The sequence below is a fragment of the Selaginella moellendorffii genome, unplaced genomic scaffold (assembly GCF_000143415.4).
Source record: "Selaginella moellendorffii unplaced genomic scaffold, v1.0 SELMOscaffold_22, whole genome shotgun sequence".
NCBI lineage: Eukaryota > Viridiplantae > Streptophyta > Lycopodiopsida > Selaginellales > Selaginellaceae > Selaginella > Selaginella moellendorffii.
The window spans coordinates 196,752-212,840 of record NW_003314283.1 but is presented as its reverse complement, the minus strand read 5'-3'; the positions used below and the strand labels follow the sequence as shown (position 1 = coordinate 212,840).

The following is a 16,089-nucleotide window of genomic DNA, read 5'->3' as shown; positions in this document are numbered from 1 at the left end:
GAATATACTCCATAGGATTAGGGTTAGGGCGCTTCGTGACGAGAGCGCTCCGCGGCGCGGGCACGCTTCGCAGCAGCTGGCCGGGCTGGGATTTCTTCCGGCATTCGCGAATGCGCTATGGTGCATCATCGGATCATCTCTGGAGCAGCGGGGCGACGCGCTGTGAGGGCTGTATTGAGCCGCTGTGGCCTGTGGGAGGGCGGGAACATCCGGAGCTCGGCGACTCAGGTCAGAATTTGCGAAAATTTTAGTTCTCAGCGATCTCATCTGGAGAGGTTTCACAGCAGAATATATACTCGCATGGTCCGAGACATTGTTATAGTAGTTTTGCGCGTAGCAATGTTGGAAGAGGGGCTTTTTACACGTCGAGTGCTAGAGGCTTCCATTCCACAGGTATTTGGCTCTTTCATGGATGTTTTCTCAGTGTACTGCTGCTGCTGACAGCTCCAAGGAACGATTTTTACGATACACTCGGGGTGTCAAAGACAGCTAGTGCGTCAGACATCAAGAAAGCCTATTATGCGGTATGCAAAGGGTGATTTTTTGTATAGTTTTGATCTTCTTTCTTCGCAGCTTGCCAAGAAACACCATCCTGATATGAACAAGGACGATCCTGAGGCTGATAAGAAGTTCCAGGAAATCCAGCAGGCATATGAAGTTTTGAAAGACGATCAAAAGCGGAGTATTTATGATCAAGTAAGAATTAATTGGATTGAAAGGAGTTTTAGACTGTGTTTTTATCAGGTGGGACATCACGCTTATGTCGAGCGAGCAGATGGAGTACCGCCTGGGCCCGGTCCGGGTTTCAGCTCGATATTTGAGGACATCTTTAATGGCCCCGGTGGTGGTCCAAACATGGAGGATGTAAGCGCAGAATTTCTAATGAATGAACTTAAGATGTGAGTTTTTCCTTCGCAGATTTTAAATTCGATGTTCGGTGGAAAAGGACCGAAGAACACAAACGTAAGTGTGATTCCTCGTTCTCAAGGTTCAAATCTGACCTTAACTACTGTACAGGTGAATGTACAAATTTCTTTCATGGAAGCGGTAAATGGCTGCACAACCAAAGTCACATATCGAACTCAAGTACGATGCGAAAAGTGCAGTAAGTCTTTTCCAGTTTTCGTCCCTGTAGATGTTAGTTTGATATCACTTGTGTTGGCAGAGGGTGCTGGCGTTCCAAGCGGAGTAAAGCCGCAGACTTGTAAGTCGTGCAGGGGAGCTGGGAGGGTAGGATTTTTTCCTCTTCGTGTTCTGTCAAATATGACGATTCTTTGTCCAGATATTCATGCAAAAAGGATTCTTTTCCGTGGAGTCCAGTTGCACAGCATGCGGAGGAAGCGGCCAGTTCGTCAAGGTACGTGGATATTAGCATGAAGAACGATCTAAAGCTTTTGGTAAATCGCAGGAGCATTGCAAGGCCTGTCAAGGGTCTGGCACAGTGATGGGTGTCAAAGAAGTTGATGTGGAGATTCCCGCCGGTATTGAAAGTGGAATGAACTTGAAGATATCTGGCGAGGGAGGAAGTGGTTCTCGGGGACAACGAGCCGGAGATCTCATAGTCAAAGTAGAGGTATGAATCCTCGGTCACTCGCAGAGTTATTGTTTAACTTGTCGACTTCTTTTGATGCAGGTTAAGCCAGATCCAGTTTTCCGGAGAGAAGGCGCTGACGTCCACGTTGATGTTCCGATCACTTTGGTTCAGGTAGATCGTTTTTCTCTAGTTTTCCTTTCTTTTCTGATAACTTGAAATGTTTTCAAGGCTGTTCTGGGTGGAACCATTGAAGTGCCAACACTGACAGGATCAGTCATGTTGAAGGTAGGCTATACGTTTCAAGGAAATGGATTTTGATCTTGGTTTTGCGAACACAGGTCAAGCCTGGTACTCAACCCGGTCAGAAGCAAGTGATGCGTGGAAAAGGTACTTTTGAGAGTTTAGCTTCCTTTTAACTCCCTCGTCTTCCTCAGGTATCAAAGTCACGCAACGACACGCTTATGGCGATCAATACGTGCACTTCCGCGTCAACATCCCAACGTATGATTTTCTTTCTTGTTCTTGCGAGTGTTCTTTGCGATTGATCTTGTTGCTCTTGATTCTCCAGAACCGTGAGTGATAGGCAGCGGCAACTTCTAGAGGAATTCGCGAGAGAAGAATCTAACGAAGACGAGAATGCTACAGCCGAAGGGAGCTTCTAATTCACAAAAGGTAGCGTTCCTTCTTGGCGGTAACTCACACTTTGTTTGAGTGGATCATTCCCGCTCCAGTGGAAGCACATTTTTGAGTATCTAGAACCTTGTAAACATCAATAGAGCAATGTAGAAGCTTAAACCCTAGGCCCTAAAATATCTTGTTCCACGCTTTTGAGCAAAATGTAGGGTTTATGCTGTGAGATTTCCCGGGGTTTTGGAGGGCAATGGTGCATCACAAGATCATTCGGCGCGCTGCCAAGACGGCATTGGGGAGTCACCATGGCGGATCGGGCGTGTGGGAGCGGCGGCTGTGTGATCGCGCAATCTATGGCTCCGGGAACAAGGTAGAAGTTTCTCAATCTCGCAGCCTAGTTTTTCTCAGTTAGCGCTTGTGCAGGAGAACGCTTTCTCTTGTGACCAGAGACATTGCTACAGTAGTTTTGCTCGTGCTTATAACAATGCTGGCTTCACAGGATTTGGATTTAGCTTCAATGCTCGAGGATTCCACTCTACAGGTGTGGTTTTTGTTTGGTTTTTTCTTCCTCTCTCGGATCTTGCTCACCCTGTATGCTTTCTTGTGACAGCCTTGAGGAACGATTACTATGATGCTCTGGGTGTTTCCAAGACGGCAAGCGCTGCCGATGTGAAAAAGGCTTACTATGCGGTTCGTGAAGCTCTTGCGTGTTCTATAACTCGAAGTGGTTGTTCTCTTTTCTCGCAGCTTGCTAAGAAACATCACCCTGACGTGAACAAGGAGGATCCAGATGCCGAGAAGAAGTTTCAGGAGGTTCAACAAGCATACGAAGTTCTTAAGGACGATGAAAAGCGGAATCTGTATGACCAGGTGGGATTTCCTTCTTTTATCTACGAGACAAATCGCTAGCTCCTTTTCAGCTCGGGCATGAGGCTTATGTTCAACGAGCTGATGGAGTACCGCCTGGTCCTGGTGCCGGATTTGGCTCCGTATTCGACATGTTTACTGGCGGTGGTCGTGGTGCTAACATGGAAGACGTAAGCTTCAACTCAAATCTTTGACGACTTTGTTCTCATTGTCATGAGCAACTTTCAGATCTTCAGTACAGTCTTTGGTGGGAAGAAAAACACATACGTAAGCTTTCTCTCTGTAGACTCCCTGCATTGTAAAACTCATCTTGATTTGCTCTTCAACAGGAAAATGTGTATATTGATTTCATGGAAGCGGTAAACGGTTGCGCAAGAAAAATCACATACCGCACGCAAATACGCTGCGACAAGTGCAGTAAGTTTTTCTTCTTCTTTTGTTTTCTTTTTTTCTGTGCTTTATATCAGATTTTACTCCTCAGGGGGCTCTGGTGTTCCAAGCGGAGTAAAGCCGCAGATGTGTAAGTCGTGCAGGGGTGCTGGGAGGGTAAGGTTTTTCCTTCTTTCCCGCGTATAACTCTGATATTCATGTTTCTGAACAGGTTTTCATGCAAAAGGGATTCTTTTCGTTCGAGTCAAGTTGCACGAATTGCAGAGGAACAGGAGAATATGTAAAGGTAAACTGCTTTTGTGAAGCAACACCATTCTGATTGTTGAGAATTACAGGAGCATTGCAACGGGTGTCAGGGCTCCGGCGTCGTTATGGGTGTCAAGGAAGTCTTTATCGATATTCCTGCTGGTAAGTGATAATGGACCGTGCTAGTTTGTGTTTTCTTCTCAACTGTGTTCGTTTTCTTGTTGCGTATCAGGTGTTGAGAGTGGGACGGACATAAAAGTTGTTGGCGAGGGAGCTTGTGGTGCTCGGGGCCAAAGAGCCGCAGATCTTATTGTTAGAGTGGAGGTACGATTGTTTCCTACAGTTTGCGGAGGTAATAGTTTGGGTCGTTCCAGGTCAAGCCTGATCCAGTTTTCCGGAGAGAGGGTGCTGATGTTCACGTCGATGCTCCAGTCACCATGATCCAGGTAACATTTTCTCTTCTTTATTTTCTACTGTTTTAGACACGAGCGGATATATGTTTGTAGGCTGCCTTGGGTGGAAATGTCCAAGTGCCTACATTGGGAGGATCAGTCATGCTAAAGGTATGCCCAGTTATTACGAGGGGGAATTCTTCACCATGGATTTTCGATTAAAACAGGTTAGGCCAGGCACTCAACCCGGGCAAAAACAAGTGATGAGAGGAAAAGGTACTTTGAGACTAGACGAGTTTTTTCTTTTCTCTACTTTGATTTTACTTTTTCGTTTTTTCCAAGGCATGAGAATGGTTCAACGTCCTGGTTATGGCGATCAGTACGTCCATTTCCGTGTGAGCATCCCAGTGTGAGTTTTCTACTTCAGTTCTTATCGCCTTTAGATCTTCACTCACGCGTCGTTTCCTTGAATTCCAGAACCATGAGCGATAGGCAGCGGCAACTTTTGGAGGAATTTGCCAGGGAAGAATCTCCTAACGAGGACGAGGCTGCCACGGCCGAAGCCAGCTTTTGAGAGCGCACAAGGTAAACTTTTCTAGTTTTTCCATTTGGACGTAACGATCAAACTTTGTTTCTCACACCGCAGCGGCACTAAAACCAATTTTTCGGAAGCAGTGCATTATTCAGCCTAGAATCGAATGTCTTTAGTGTCGTCAAAAGAGAGATTTTTAGGCACAGCGCTTTCCAAAACTCTAGCTCCGGGTTAAAGACGCGTAGAGAAGCTCGTTCCAAGTATCTGGAACTCCGGGAAGGCACCAGTGGCTACAGTCTTGGCGACCACTGCCGTTGCGTTTTCCCCATCCAGCGACGTGACCATCTTTGCGGAACAACGAGAGCTTCGTCACGTTAAGAAACGTCACCGGCGTCTTCATGGTGCTCAAGACGTTCTCCACGGCCTCGACTTTGTCTGGATACTTGTCTAGCTTTGATTCATCATCGAGAGGCTGGATGTGTGTCTCGCATGTCCCTCCAGTGTTCCAATCTCCTCCACTGTCACAAACATGGAAAGTCTTTTTATCAAAACTCTCTTTTCTTTCTCCCGAGTACCTGAAGTGGTTTGGAGCAAAACCACGAAAGAAAACTTTCTTTCCGCGGTGATTGTCAACCCATGAAGCCCAAGTTTGGATAGCTCTCTCGTAGGCAGCATGGACGTCCATGTTCAAGGTGTAGTTACTCCGTTCAATGAAGAAACACCTTTTGGAAAATCAAACACAAGTTTGAGACAGAGAAGACGTCATGTAAGTGAGGAAAAGCTTACCTCTTGGAGATCTTTCCATGGTTCCACCAGTGTCCCGAGTTGAAGACCAAGATATCAGCGTTCTTCCATTTGGAGCCGGTCTTGTCTACTCTGTCCAGCTGCAAAGAGCACTTGATCCTCCTCCTCTCGGTTATTCCTGGAGGCCTTCGACCCTCGGGAACCAGGAAATGTGTGCGGTAGTAGTCGATCTGCGTCTTGTAGTCTGGAAACTTTACCGAGTAGCTCGGCCTGGCCTTTCCAACTTGCTGCCTTCTTGCCTCAAAGACGTTGCTCCGGTTGGAAACTCCTTGATAGAGCATGCACACGAGAGACTCCCATTGATTCCTCCCCAGAGAGTCTCCCACAAAGGCGAGCTTCTTGTTCCGTAGTCTCTTCAACATATCCAACGCATTAAATCTGCGGAAGGAAGAAAAATCTTTAGAGTCATGACAGGAAAAAGAATCTCTTCGTAGCTCATTCTATCTATGTTCTCTTCAAACTATAGCTAGAAGAATGCATAAGAAAAGCTTGAGACAAGGCTAGAGAAGAAAAAAAACTTTAGAGTCATGACAGGAAAAAGAATCTCTCCATAGCTCATTCTATCATGCTTTCGTCAAACTAAAGCTAGAAGAATGCATAGAAAAGTTTCGATAGAGCCAAAAGGATAGAGAGAAAAAAATCTAGTACCTTGGTATGTCGCACCCAAAAGGCTGCCACCGCCATTGCAAGTAGCCTTTATCTTTGCGTCCATTTTCTTGGCACCGAAAGGCGGTATCGACGAATGGACAAGTGAAAGGCTGGAACAGTGGGTATGATTCATCGCGTACCCAGCGCCCCTCGTAGAGATTACACTCCCGATTCGTCGAATTCCCTGGAGAAAATCCCACTCCAGCCGCCCCATTGCTATCCCCGCCCTCGATTTCCCTAGCCTCTGGCTTGTCCTCTTCTTTCTCGCCCTGTTCTTCCTGTTCTTGCTGATCTAGAGGCTCCGGATCGGCGAATTCGTCCTCCCGGGCCTCGTAATCCACCACTTCCGACGCGATCGAGCCGGCATTGCGAGAATCTGCGGCCGAAACCCATGTCGATGTCGATACCTCGATGGAATAGGAGCGGAGATCGTGGCTGATCGCCACGAACAAGAGCGCCGTGGCAATAATTCCCAGGAGCAGCGCCACAGACCTATGCCAGTGCCCGACTTTCATACCTCGCGGAGATCATCCTCTCCGTGAAGAAATTCTAGCTAACGGGAACAAAATAGCAGCCTATAATGCTGGATTATCGTGCTGACGTGGAAGCTCGCCATTGGTTTACGCCAAGTCATAACACTTTTGCCACGTCACTGTTTAAGTTTAGGGTTTTGGATTCTTCCGGTGGAGAGTAGGGTTCTTTGGACGCCGCGATGGTCGATCCTGCGAGCGTCGCTGCCGCAGTGAAGGCGGCTCTCGATTGCGCGCAAGATCGTCTGGCAGCAATATCATTTTTGGATTCGGTTTGTTGGGACAGCGTATTGCGGCTGAAATTCACGGTGTTTTTCATGAACAGATCAAATCGGGGGACGTGCGCGTGCTCGGAGGAACTGCATTCGCGTTATCGAGCCAAAATCAGCCTCTCGAAGTCCGGCATTATGGATTGAAGCTTTTACAAGTAACGCATCGCTTCTTTCCTACGTAGGCTAAACTTGTTTCACTCTTTTTTCTTCCTTCCTCTTCTCGATCGCAGCATCTGGTTCGAATCAGGTGGGACGAGCTCAACCATGAAGAAAAAGGGAAGATGACTGGCATGGTGCTGGATATGGTCAAAGAATTTGCTACTCCTCACGAGGCATGGTCTGTGAAGAGCCAGACCGCCGCACTAGTGGCAGAGGTGAGTAGTTTACGTGTTCTAGCTCGGAAGTTTTATCACTTCTTTGGATGGTGAAGGTTACGAGAAGGGAAGAACCGGACGTTTGGAAAGGGATGCTAAAATCTCTACTTCCTATAAGCGACATGAGTCCTGTTCACGTAAGCTAAAACTTCACTTTCATTCTCTGTCCTCAAAAGGATTTGACAGGCTGAAATGGTTGCTATGGTGATGCGTTGGCTTCCAGAAGATGTGATTGTTCACAACGAAGATCTAGAAAGTATGTCTCTGTTCTTCTGTTTATTATTCTCACATCTTCCTCACTGGCAGCCACGCGGAGGAGGCAATTGTTGTCAGAACTTACGGAAAGTCTTCCCCAGCTCTTTCCATTCTTCTACAAAGTAAGTGCCATGTTTCTCGTTTTGGTACAGAGGGTATTCATTTGTTTTGAAACAGCTTTTGGAAAAACATTTTGGCGCTGGGATGGAAGCTATGCATTTGCAGCAAATGGAGCTAGCGAAGCAGCATGCCGCTGTCGTGACGGCTGCCTTACAAGCTGTTCTTGTGTACGCAGAATGGTCTCCTGTCACCAACTTCTCTAGCTATGGCCTCGTAGAAGCGTAAGGATCCATCAGTACCCGCGTGAACTTCACATTTGACACTTTCTTGTTTCAGTTGTGGTTTCTTGATAAATTCGTCAGAGTTTCGTTTGGCCGCTTGTGAGATTTTAAAGCAACTGCTATCCAGGTAACATGTGCTGGCTTTTCTCATTAAATTGGTTTGACCATAATAGTTCATAGGAGAAAGCCATACGACGAAGATGTCGAGCTCTTCAATTCTGTGCTTGCGCGCGTCTATGAAATTCTTTCGTCCGTTTGCGACGCATATTTTGTTCATTACGATGGGGGTGGCAGTGCCCCTCTGGAGTTCGCGGAGTGCCTGTGCGAAGCACTTGTCGCTCTTGGGTCTCAAAATCTGCAGGTGATTTCATCCAACAATCAAAAGCTTGCAACGTATTATCGTCAGGTAAATCCATTTCGGGAGGACATTGAGTTGACCAAATGACTTTCACAGATGTTGAAGTTTCTGCAACACTCTGAATTTTCGTTGCATGTTCAGGCATTGCCATTATGGCTGGTAAATATCCTCTAAACGCTGTCATCGTAAATGCTGACAGATTCTTCCAGGGACTATTACGTGACTCTTTATCGGTAGAGCGGAACAAGGTGATCATAGCAAGACCTACAGTGGTTGTTCCGATTGAAACCGCGAGCGTGCTACTTGATGTGGCATTTCAGAAGCTTCTAAAAGATGGCCAGGAAGAAGAATTCACATCTGCGGTGGATTATAGCCAGTATCGTGGCCGTTTGGTAAGCGTCGTAAATTTTTGAAGGGTAAGACTAATGCTGCGCTTGCTGCAGATAGAACTAATTCGACTGGTTGCACATCACCATCATGACCTGGGCATTACAAAAGTTGTTCAACGCCTTGATGTTTTTCTGACGAAAGAGAAGATATCTTCTCAGGTTTTTATTTTGCATTCAATACTGTTATCTAAACCTTCCTTGCAGGAGTATTTCATTCTCGAGAGTACACATACCATGCTGGATGCAGTTGTAACCGGATGTTTTGCACGTGGAGGAACGAGTGAGCTTCTGGGTGGTACGTTGTTAGCTACTGGAATAAATGTATACTTAGATGATGTGTCTAGGTTTATTGCAGCGATTGCTGACCGTCCATTGGAGTGAACCGGAGCTTGTGGAGATCCACGCAAAGTGTTTTGATGCTCTTGTGCCTTACATAAAGAATGTACCAACTGCAGTACCTACGGTGATACAGAAATTGTTTCAACTTTTAGTAACAGTGCCTGTAGTCTCAAAGGTTAGTTTTGTTCTTGTCGACAAATCATGTTTTAATATTCTTTTGTAGGAAGCGAGCTCTACCAATTCGAAGGCAAGATTTCAAGTCTGCACATCGTTTCTGCGTATAGCAAAACTGGCGGGTCCAGCTTTATTTCCTCACATGCAGGTATATTTTTCATGACGTCGTGCTTTTAGATTGATGGGGTTAGTGCAGATTGTTGCTGAAACAATGACGAGGCTACAGCAGGAGCGCCACCTCCTTCGTGGGGAGTACATATTGTTGGGTGAATCCTTATTGGTTGCGGGGTCTACTGCCGGGTATGTTTTAGATGTCTTTTATTGCTGCCTGATATAATTAGCAGGCAGGAGCAACAAAATCAAGTTTTGGAATGGCTACTTGGACCATTCAGAGATTATTGGTGTCACTCCGACTGGCAACAAAAGTATCTGTGTGATCCTGCTGGTTTTGTGCGACTACTGGGTACGACTACCACGGAAAACTTGTCTGGGGACGAAGGCATGTGGTACATTTTTCACAGCATTCATTTCTTTGAAAAGGCGCTCAGAAGATGTGCGGCTGGTGTGGAAGGTAATCCTAGTTCACATCCCATGGCAGTTCACATGTCTTGGATTTTGCCGCCTTTGATACAGGTAATTCTTTCATGTCTCATTCAGAATGAAGGCTAATAACGTGGATTTCCTGCAGTTGTTACGCTGCTTGCACTCGCTGTGGATTCCATCGATTCTATCCACGTTGCCTCCGCCTGTTCGCCAAGCAATACATTTAAGCGCTAGTGAGCAAGCATCGATACTTGGAGAATCTAAGACAGTCGATCACAAAGAGGATGAACTAAGAAACTGGCTCAAATCTGTTCGCGACAGTGGGTAACGTATTTGAATGTATACGACTGGCAGTTCCTAACTTTTACTGTACAGATACAACGTTTTACGTTATGCAAGTTCTCGCTTAGGGAATCAGTTCTTCGTCAACATGTCTGGACTGAGTGGGCCTCTAGCAACTGGGCTCATGGAGAGTCTTTCTTCAATGGAATTTCGCCATCTTCGTTCCCTGGTTCATTCGGTTATACAGTCATTTGTAAGGTTTTGCCCGCACTCTCTCCGAGAAGTCTGGCTCGGTCAGTTGTTGCCACCGTTACTTGTTCATTGTCATGCGACCCTGCCACTAGCCTGGGAAAACCTCGTGAGGGAAGGTGCTGTCAAGACTGGCACTTTATTTGCAGTGGACGGAAGTTCGGGAATCAATACGGAACTCGTCGAGGAGCGTATGCTAAGGGAACTGACTCGTGAAGTCTGCACACTTTTGGCTATCATGGCCTCAAGTGAACTCAATCCGGAGCAGCAGCCGGGAATGCTTTGGTGAGCTGAGTACTTGGAAGTTCTTATGCTTTATAGTTTAACATTTACTTTTTTCTTCGCAGTTATGTAATCCAGCACTCCGCTGCTGCTTTCGCAACGGTCCATCTAGGAATTCAGTCATTGCAATGGCCAGATAGCGATGCGGTTCACAGAGGTGCGGTTTTTTGTGGAGCTGTGATTGACGTGGCTGGTCCACTTAACGACACCAACTTAAGAGAGATCGTGGGGAAAGATATGTTCACTGCTATAATCCAGAGCTTGACACTAGAGTCGAACAGCGCAGCGCATGCTGAACTTCTCGGTTTGCTCCGGGAAATTCTAGTGAAACTATCTCCACACACGTCAACGCCTAAACAAGTAAGTCCCTCTGCACCTTTTTACTATGTTACTTACTTGTTTTTGAACAGGTTTTGATGTCTCTGCCTTCCATCAGTCAACAAGAATTTGCGAATTTTGAAACAGCCTTTAACAAAACCACCAGCGTGAAAGAGCAGCGCCAGCACATAAAGAATCTTCTCTTGGCGGCTGGAGGGGACAAGCTCAAGGCACTGAAACCGCAGAAGAACACTAGTGTCATCACTAACGTTACAAGTAAGCAACGTGGTGGTCTCTGAAAGTTTTACGATCACTACTATCTTTGTCTTTTTCCAGAGCCTCTAGCGAAAGGGAAACCGGGAGTGAAAGAGGACGATGGTCCAGGGCTTGTTGGCCTGGCAACTTTGATGTGAAGACACCGAAGCTTGTACAGCGTAAGATTGTATGTGTTCTATAGTTTTCTTTGTGTTGTAGTTAATGCTTCCTTCTCAGGTGAATATCGATCTCTAGGGTTTTAGAGTTTTGCAAATGAAGTCAGTTGTGAGAGCACATCGCAGAAACGTTCGTCATGGCAGCACGCGGGAAATGCGATTTGTTTTCATCTATGGACCTCTGCTCCTCTGGAAATGGGAAGGCGAGCTTGCAAGATTGCGGACAGGAAGGTTAGCGTTTTCTTTGTCGTCTGAAGCTTCTAATGTAATCGGCAGTGCTGCAGGCGGCACAGGCTTGAAGAGAAACAAAGTTAATGCCAGGCTTGGCAAAGAGATAGCGCAAGCGTACTGCATTTGTGATTTTTTCTCTCGCTTGTTGCTAATTGGATCGGTTTTTCAGGGCGAGGGACGGAATTTAACATTGGCAGCACTGGTGCAGAAAGCGAAGGTCTCATAGAACGCAACATCAAGAAAGCAAAAGACACCAGCAAGAGTTATGAGGTAACTCACATTGCGTTTTGTTTGCGCTGCAAAAGAGTTAAAACCAATCCTGGCATACGGCTTTGGTGGTGTTGGAATCGTGGTGGAAGTTCTCACGGACAACACGAACAGAGCTTCGTTCGTTCGCGATGTTATCAAAAAGAGCCATGCCAAGATGTGAAAGGCAATGTGGATTCGGAAAGTTTTCAGGCTGCCGCGATCGATGTTGGAGCTGAGGATGTCGTGGAACCTGAATTTGAGGCCGATGAAAAGTCCATTGGAGAAGAAGTAAGTGATTTTCTTTGTAGAATTTCTGTTTCATTTTTTTTTTATGGAACTTGGCTGATGCAAGGTACTATTTCGGGCGTGTCAAAACTGGGCTCAAGGATGCGGGGTTCTCAATTGACATGGACCAACTGAGCTACTGGAGGTATGCAAGAGCTTTCCATAAGTGTTTCGTCCTTTTACTTCAATGGCTTTGATCGATAGACAGTTTGTTCAACTTAAAAGAATTGACTGATTCACGTTGAAAGATTCAGAACTTTGAAATGAATAAATATATAAAGTTTTAAATAAAATATATAAATATTTCTTTAATAAATTTGTTTGATATGAAAAAAGAAACCAGGGATTTTGGCTATCATTTAGATAATTACTTTTTTGTTGATGTACAAAGAGGTCAAGATGTAAGTTATGATATTCAGATAGAAAATGATGTATTTATTATTACTGTTAATTGTTGAATTTTAAATAACACTATTGTATGGCAAGCAATTTATGCTTGTAATTTGGGGGAGTAAAAGAAGATCTACATGAATGGGGTTGGCAATTTGGCAGAAGTTTAAAATATATATTTAAATTGTTATAATACATATATATGACTCACAAAAAAAAAGCCCTTTTATAATGTATAGGCATGTATTGATGCCTACTACATATGCATGATAAAGGACATGTGAATTCCAAATGTGCAATATTTTGTACTATATAAATTTTAACTTTATAGCAAACTTTTTTAATTGTCAGCAAAGTTTAAACTTTGGATTAGAGCTTATAGGTATGATATTTTTCAACACATGGGTTGATTTGTAACATGCCTAAGAAAGAAAGGTTATATAACATACTCAAATATAACAAACCACTACAATATCAAAAACTTAAATGTGTGACTAAAAATGCGAGAAATCAATAAAGTTAATGGATTACCTTGGCTACAACAAAATCTATTTGGTTATGGAAAAACTACCACATCAAAGACCTAAGCACTTAAAGAAATGTTTTGCCTTCCCTAATTGATTTCATTTGCTTTCATGTCAATCAATCGCTACCTAGATTAGGGTGCTCCACTACAAATAAGCCGAAAAAATATGAGAGAGCAAAATGAGAGGAGAAAGATGATCACAATTAAGATATTATAAATCTACACTTAATGATAATTAAAATATTATAAATCTATGACACAAGAATGAAAATAAAAAATACTCTGTAATACCATGTTATCAATCAGTCAATTTTTCATAATTGATTGTTCATGTCAATCAAGTGCTATCTAGATTAAGGTGCTCCACTGCAAATAAGCCGCAAAAATATGAGAGAGCAAAATGAGAGGAGAAAATGATCAAAATTAAGAGACTATAAATCTTCACTCAATAAAAATTAAAATATTATAAATCTATGACATGAAAATGAAAATAAAAAATATCCTGTAATACCATGTTATCTAATATGATGTGTTCCTTGACAGTTTGAGATGTCATACTCTATGCATATATGGCATATCCTATGACAAAAATATCATACACACAATCATGTTTCAATTGTTTATATAGCAATTAAAAAGTGATTGTATGCATAATATTTTTGCATACAACTCAAAACAAAAAAAAAAATCTGCATGTAAATATATAATGCAAGCATGCACAATCACATATTTATTGTCTATGCTGGTACAACATCTAGAGAATATTATGTAAAATAGAGACAATTGAGATATTATAAAATCTGAATTACAAAATTTAGTTAAACTTTGTTCCAGTTTATTAATTAATTCAGATTCATCTTTCAGTATAATTATGAAAAAATTATAAACTATTAAGTATGTAATTAAAAATTATGTACCATCTCAACATAGTCCAACTAAAAGGCTTGATTTATAAGTAATGACCAGTGCTTTGTTTTTATTAGCATGCCAATAGGCCTTACTAATATTTAAGTAAAGAACATTTTTTAGCTTTTCCAAACAGAAAAGTAATATTATATTTGAATTTTAATTATAATCTTATTTTATATATTGATAAATATAAAATGTGGTCTACAGAAACATTAGGCAACAATAAAAAATTTAAATTAGGACTAGCAAATAATGGAAATTAGCATTACATTCAGAGATTGGTACTATTTTTTGGTCTCCTAATAGAGATAACTATTTTTCTGATTGCATTATAAATAGATATTTGGTCATTCAAAATGATTGTTATTTAGTTTTATACTAAAATATTATTCACTCAACCTATAGTATGAAATTCCAACTATTATCTATGTAATATTTATAAAAATTTACAATATAAAACCAATTTAGTTAATTAGTTTAATTGGATTTTGTTACTAATTGTTAAAAAGTAATATTATACTAATGAAAAACTAATGCACCCTTGTAATGCTAATGTTACAAATGTAACATTCTAAATAAAATATTAAAGAATGTTCTTGATATATAAAAATATTCTCACAACTATAAACTAATTTAATGGATATGTGAAGCAAAACAATTTATGTCTAATATTAATCTTACCATGAGTTTCAAGTTTACAAACATCAAATACTGTAATATATTCAAACTCGGAATTAAACGTGTACTACTCCAATCTGCTGCTGCCATGATGGTATCCTCCCCCTCTATGATTCAATTGTTATTAGATTAAGATTTTCCTTACACTGTAATAGAGTTTACACAGACTTCTACCTTTGTGGTGTTAGAATCATGTTCTCACTAACAAAATGAACAGGACTTTTTCTTTCACTTCTGATGTTATGCCATGCCAAAATGGTTGCCTCTGGCTTGGTCCTTTTGGGGCCATAGCTGTGAAATGCAATGTGAATTTTGAAAGTATTCTAGCTGTGGCAATACATGTTGGGGTTGAAGATGTTGTGGAACTTGAAATTGAGGATAATAGATAATTTTCTATGGAATTTGGTTGATGAAAGGTTCTAACTATAGTGATATTTATTCTTATTAATAACTACACTTTATAAGCTCTATATTATTAATAATGTAAGGTCTATAAATCCATATATGTATATTACCTAGGCAACACATTGATAATAGTAATATAGGATATAGACCACTCATTTAGCACTGAATCTAATTCATCCATTTTTGTACATAAACAAGGGGTTTAAACCCTAGTTATTAAACACTCATATTGATATAGATAAAAGGCATTGCAATTTGTCCCTAATGAGCAATCTTAGTAATGCTTTACTTTAGTGTTCAAGATCATATTGATATTTTTATTCTTTTATTCTCTATAAGTCTTGATTTGTATTAGTTTTTTTGTTGTGTTTAGGTTTGCTATTTCTTTTGATCTTCATTGCATTCCTTTATCCCACACCATCATCAATCAAGGAATATATCACTCGAGGTTGCTAATACTATTTCATTGGATCAAGTTTTTGGTGCTGTGGGGTGTGATTATATTAGTGCTCCAACCATCCTTAGTGTGTTATTGTCTCCAGCTTCTATAGGACATGATTATTTAGCTTCTCCTATTTTTAGTGTTTTAGCATCTCTTATTAATATAGAGTGTGATCATAATATCGATTGGAGAGTTATGGATGATGTAATTTAGTTTTTGGATAATGTTCAAAGATCAAGTTTATGGAAAGATGATATTTATGAGCTTGAATGGATTCCAAATTATGATGAGGAGTTTGATTATTATGGAAATAGCTTTGGAGATGAGTTAGAGATTTTGTAGGGTAGGTGTTAATCTTTTAATCTGCCATATGATCTTTTGTCTTTGTTTTTTGCTCTTTCCTAACCTATTTTTATTTCCCAACCTAAGCCACCTTTTCATATTCCTAGTGTCTTCTCTTCATCTATAATATTTTCTTTCCTTAGCATATTGATCATTTATGATACTTATGATTTTCATTCTCAATCCAGTATTGAGTTGAGTATTTTCTATCCTCATATTAATCTGGATGTTGAGTATATACATGAAGTTGATAATCTTGCTTTTGTTTTATTGACAAAGTCTTTAATCAATTATAGTGTTTAGGTAAGGTACTAAATGTATATACATACATACATATATATATATATATATATATATATATATATATATATATATATATATATATATATATATATATATATATATATATATATATATATATATATATATATATATATGTATATATATATATA

General features: G+C 41.5%; 4 protein-coding genes across 5 annotated transcripts; 3 read left to right on the top strand and 1 right to left on the bottom strand.

Annotated features, from left to right (window-relative positions):
• The first annotated feature begins 22 nt into the window (after window positions 1–22).
• LOC9641918 (chaperone protein dnaJ GFA2, mitochondrial) lies at window positions 23–2,344 on the top strand. 2 transcript variants are annotated; one of them, XM_024678490.1, is made up of 15 exons: window positions 23–228; window positions 288–393; window positions 445–524; window positions 574–696; window positions 745–864; window positions 919–963; window positions 1,018–1,105; window positions 1,166–1,230; window positions 1,283–1,357; window positions 1,409–1,573; window positions 1,634–1,705; window positions 1,763–1,819; window positions 1,873–1,921; window positions 1,969–2,035; window positions 2,103–2,344. In XM_024678490.1, exons 1-15 carry the CDS (start codon window positions 118–120, stop codon window positions 2,194–2,196), a joined length of 1,317 nt encoding a protein of 438 aa, XP_024534258.1. In that variant the 5' UTR covers window positions 23–117; the 3' UTR covers window positions 2,197–2,344. The 2 variants fall into 2 exon arrangements, with proteins under 2 accessions (XP_024534258.1, XP_024534257.1); XM_024678489.1 differs by having other exon boundaries at window positions 285–393.
• Window positions 2,345–2,391: 47 nt separating this feature from the next.
• LOC112347510 (chaperone protein dnaJ GFA2, mitochondrial-like) lies at window positions 2,392–4,796 on the top strand. Its single transcript, XM_024678487.1, has 17 exons — window positions 2,392–2,534; window positions 2,588–2,705; window positions 2,775–2,854; window positions 2,912–3,034; window positions 3,085–3,201; window positions 3,260–3,298; window positions 3,361–3,448; window positions 3,513–3,577; window positions 3,633–3,707; window positions 3,757–3,829; window positions 3,900–3,991; window positions 4,042–4,113; window positions 4,174–4,230; window positions 4,287–4,335; window positions 4,402–4,468; window positions 4,537–4,644; window positions 4,706–4,796. The coding sequence occupies exons 1-16, from the start codon at window positions 2,415–2,417 to the stop codon at window positions 4,631–4,633; spliced, it is 1,332 nt and encodes a 443-aa protein (XP_024534255.1). The 5' UTR covers window positions 2,392–2,414; the 3' UTR covers window positions 4,634–4,644; window positions 4,706–4,796.
• On the bottom strand, window positions 4,656–6,606 carry LOC9642424 (protein trichome birefringence-like 5). The gene is made up of 4 exons (XM_002973450.3): window positions 6,044–6,606; window positions 5,378–5,773; window positions 5,167–5,313; window positions 4,656–5,109 (listed from the first exon to the last, which is right to left on the bottom strand). The coding sequence occupies exons 1-4, from the start codon at window positions 6,556–6,558 to the stop codon at window positions 4,812–4,814; spliced, it is 1,356 nt and encodes a 451-aa protein (XP_002973496.2). The 5' UTR covers window positions 6,559–6,606; the 3' UTR covers window positions 4,656–4,811.
• Window positions 6,607–6,699: 93 nt separating this feature from the next.
• LOC9642423 (protein HASTY 1) lies at window positions 6,700–12,233 on the top strand. Its single transcript, XM_024678547.1, has 26 exons — window positions 6,700–6,845; window positions 6,899–7,000; window positions 7,076–7,219; window positions 7,276–7,356; window positions 7,406–7,475; window positions 7,526–7,596; window positions 7,652–7,815; window positions 7,871–7,942; window positions 7,996–8,221; window positions 8,270–8,332; window positions 8,383–8,565; window positions 8,617–8,721; window positions 8,767–8,857; window positions 8,907–9,076; window positions 9,125–9,223; window positions 9,272–9,375; window positions 9,420–9,708; window positions 9,764–9,942; window positions 9,994–10,434; window positions 10,497–10,791; window positions 10,842–11,025; window positions 11,086–11,191; window positions 11,242–11,411; window positions 11,465–11,525; window positions 11,581–11,948; window positions 12,013–12,233. The coding sequence occupies exons 1-22, from the start codon at window positions 6,756–6,758 to the stop codon at window positions 11,160–11,162; spliced, it is 3,300 nt and encodes a 1,099-aa protein (XP_024534315.1). The 5' UTR covers window positions 6,700–6,755; the 3' UTR covers window positions 11,163–11,191; window positions 11,242–11,411; window positions 11,465–11,525; window positions 11,581–11,948; window positions 12,013–12,233.
• Window positions 12,234–16,089: the final 3,856 nt, after the last annotated feature.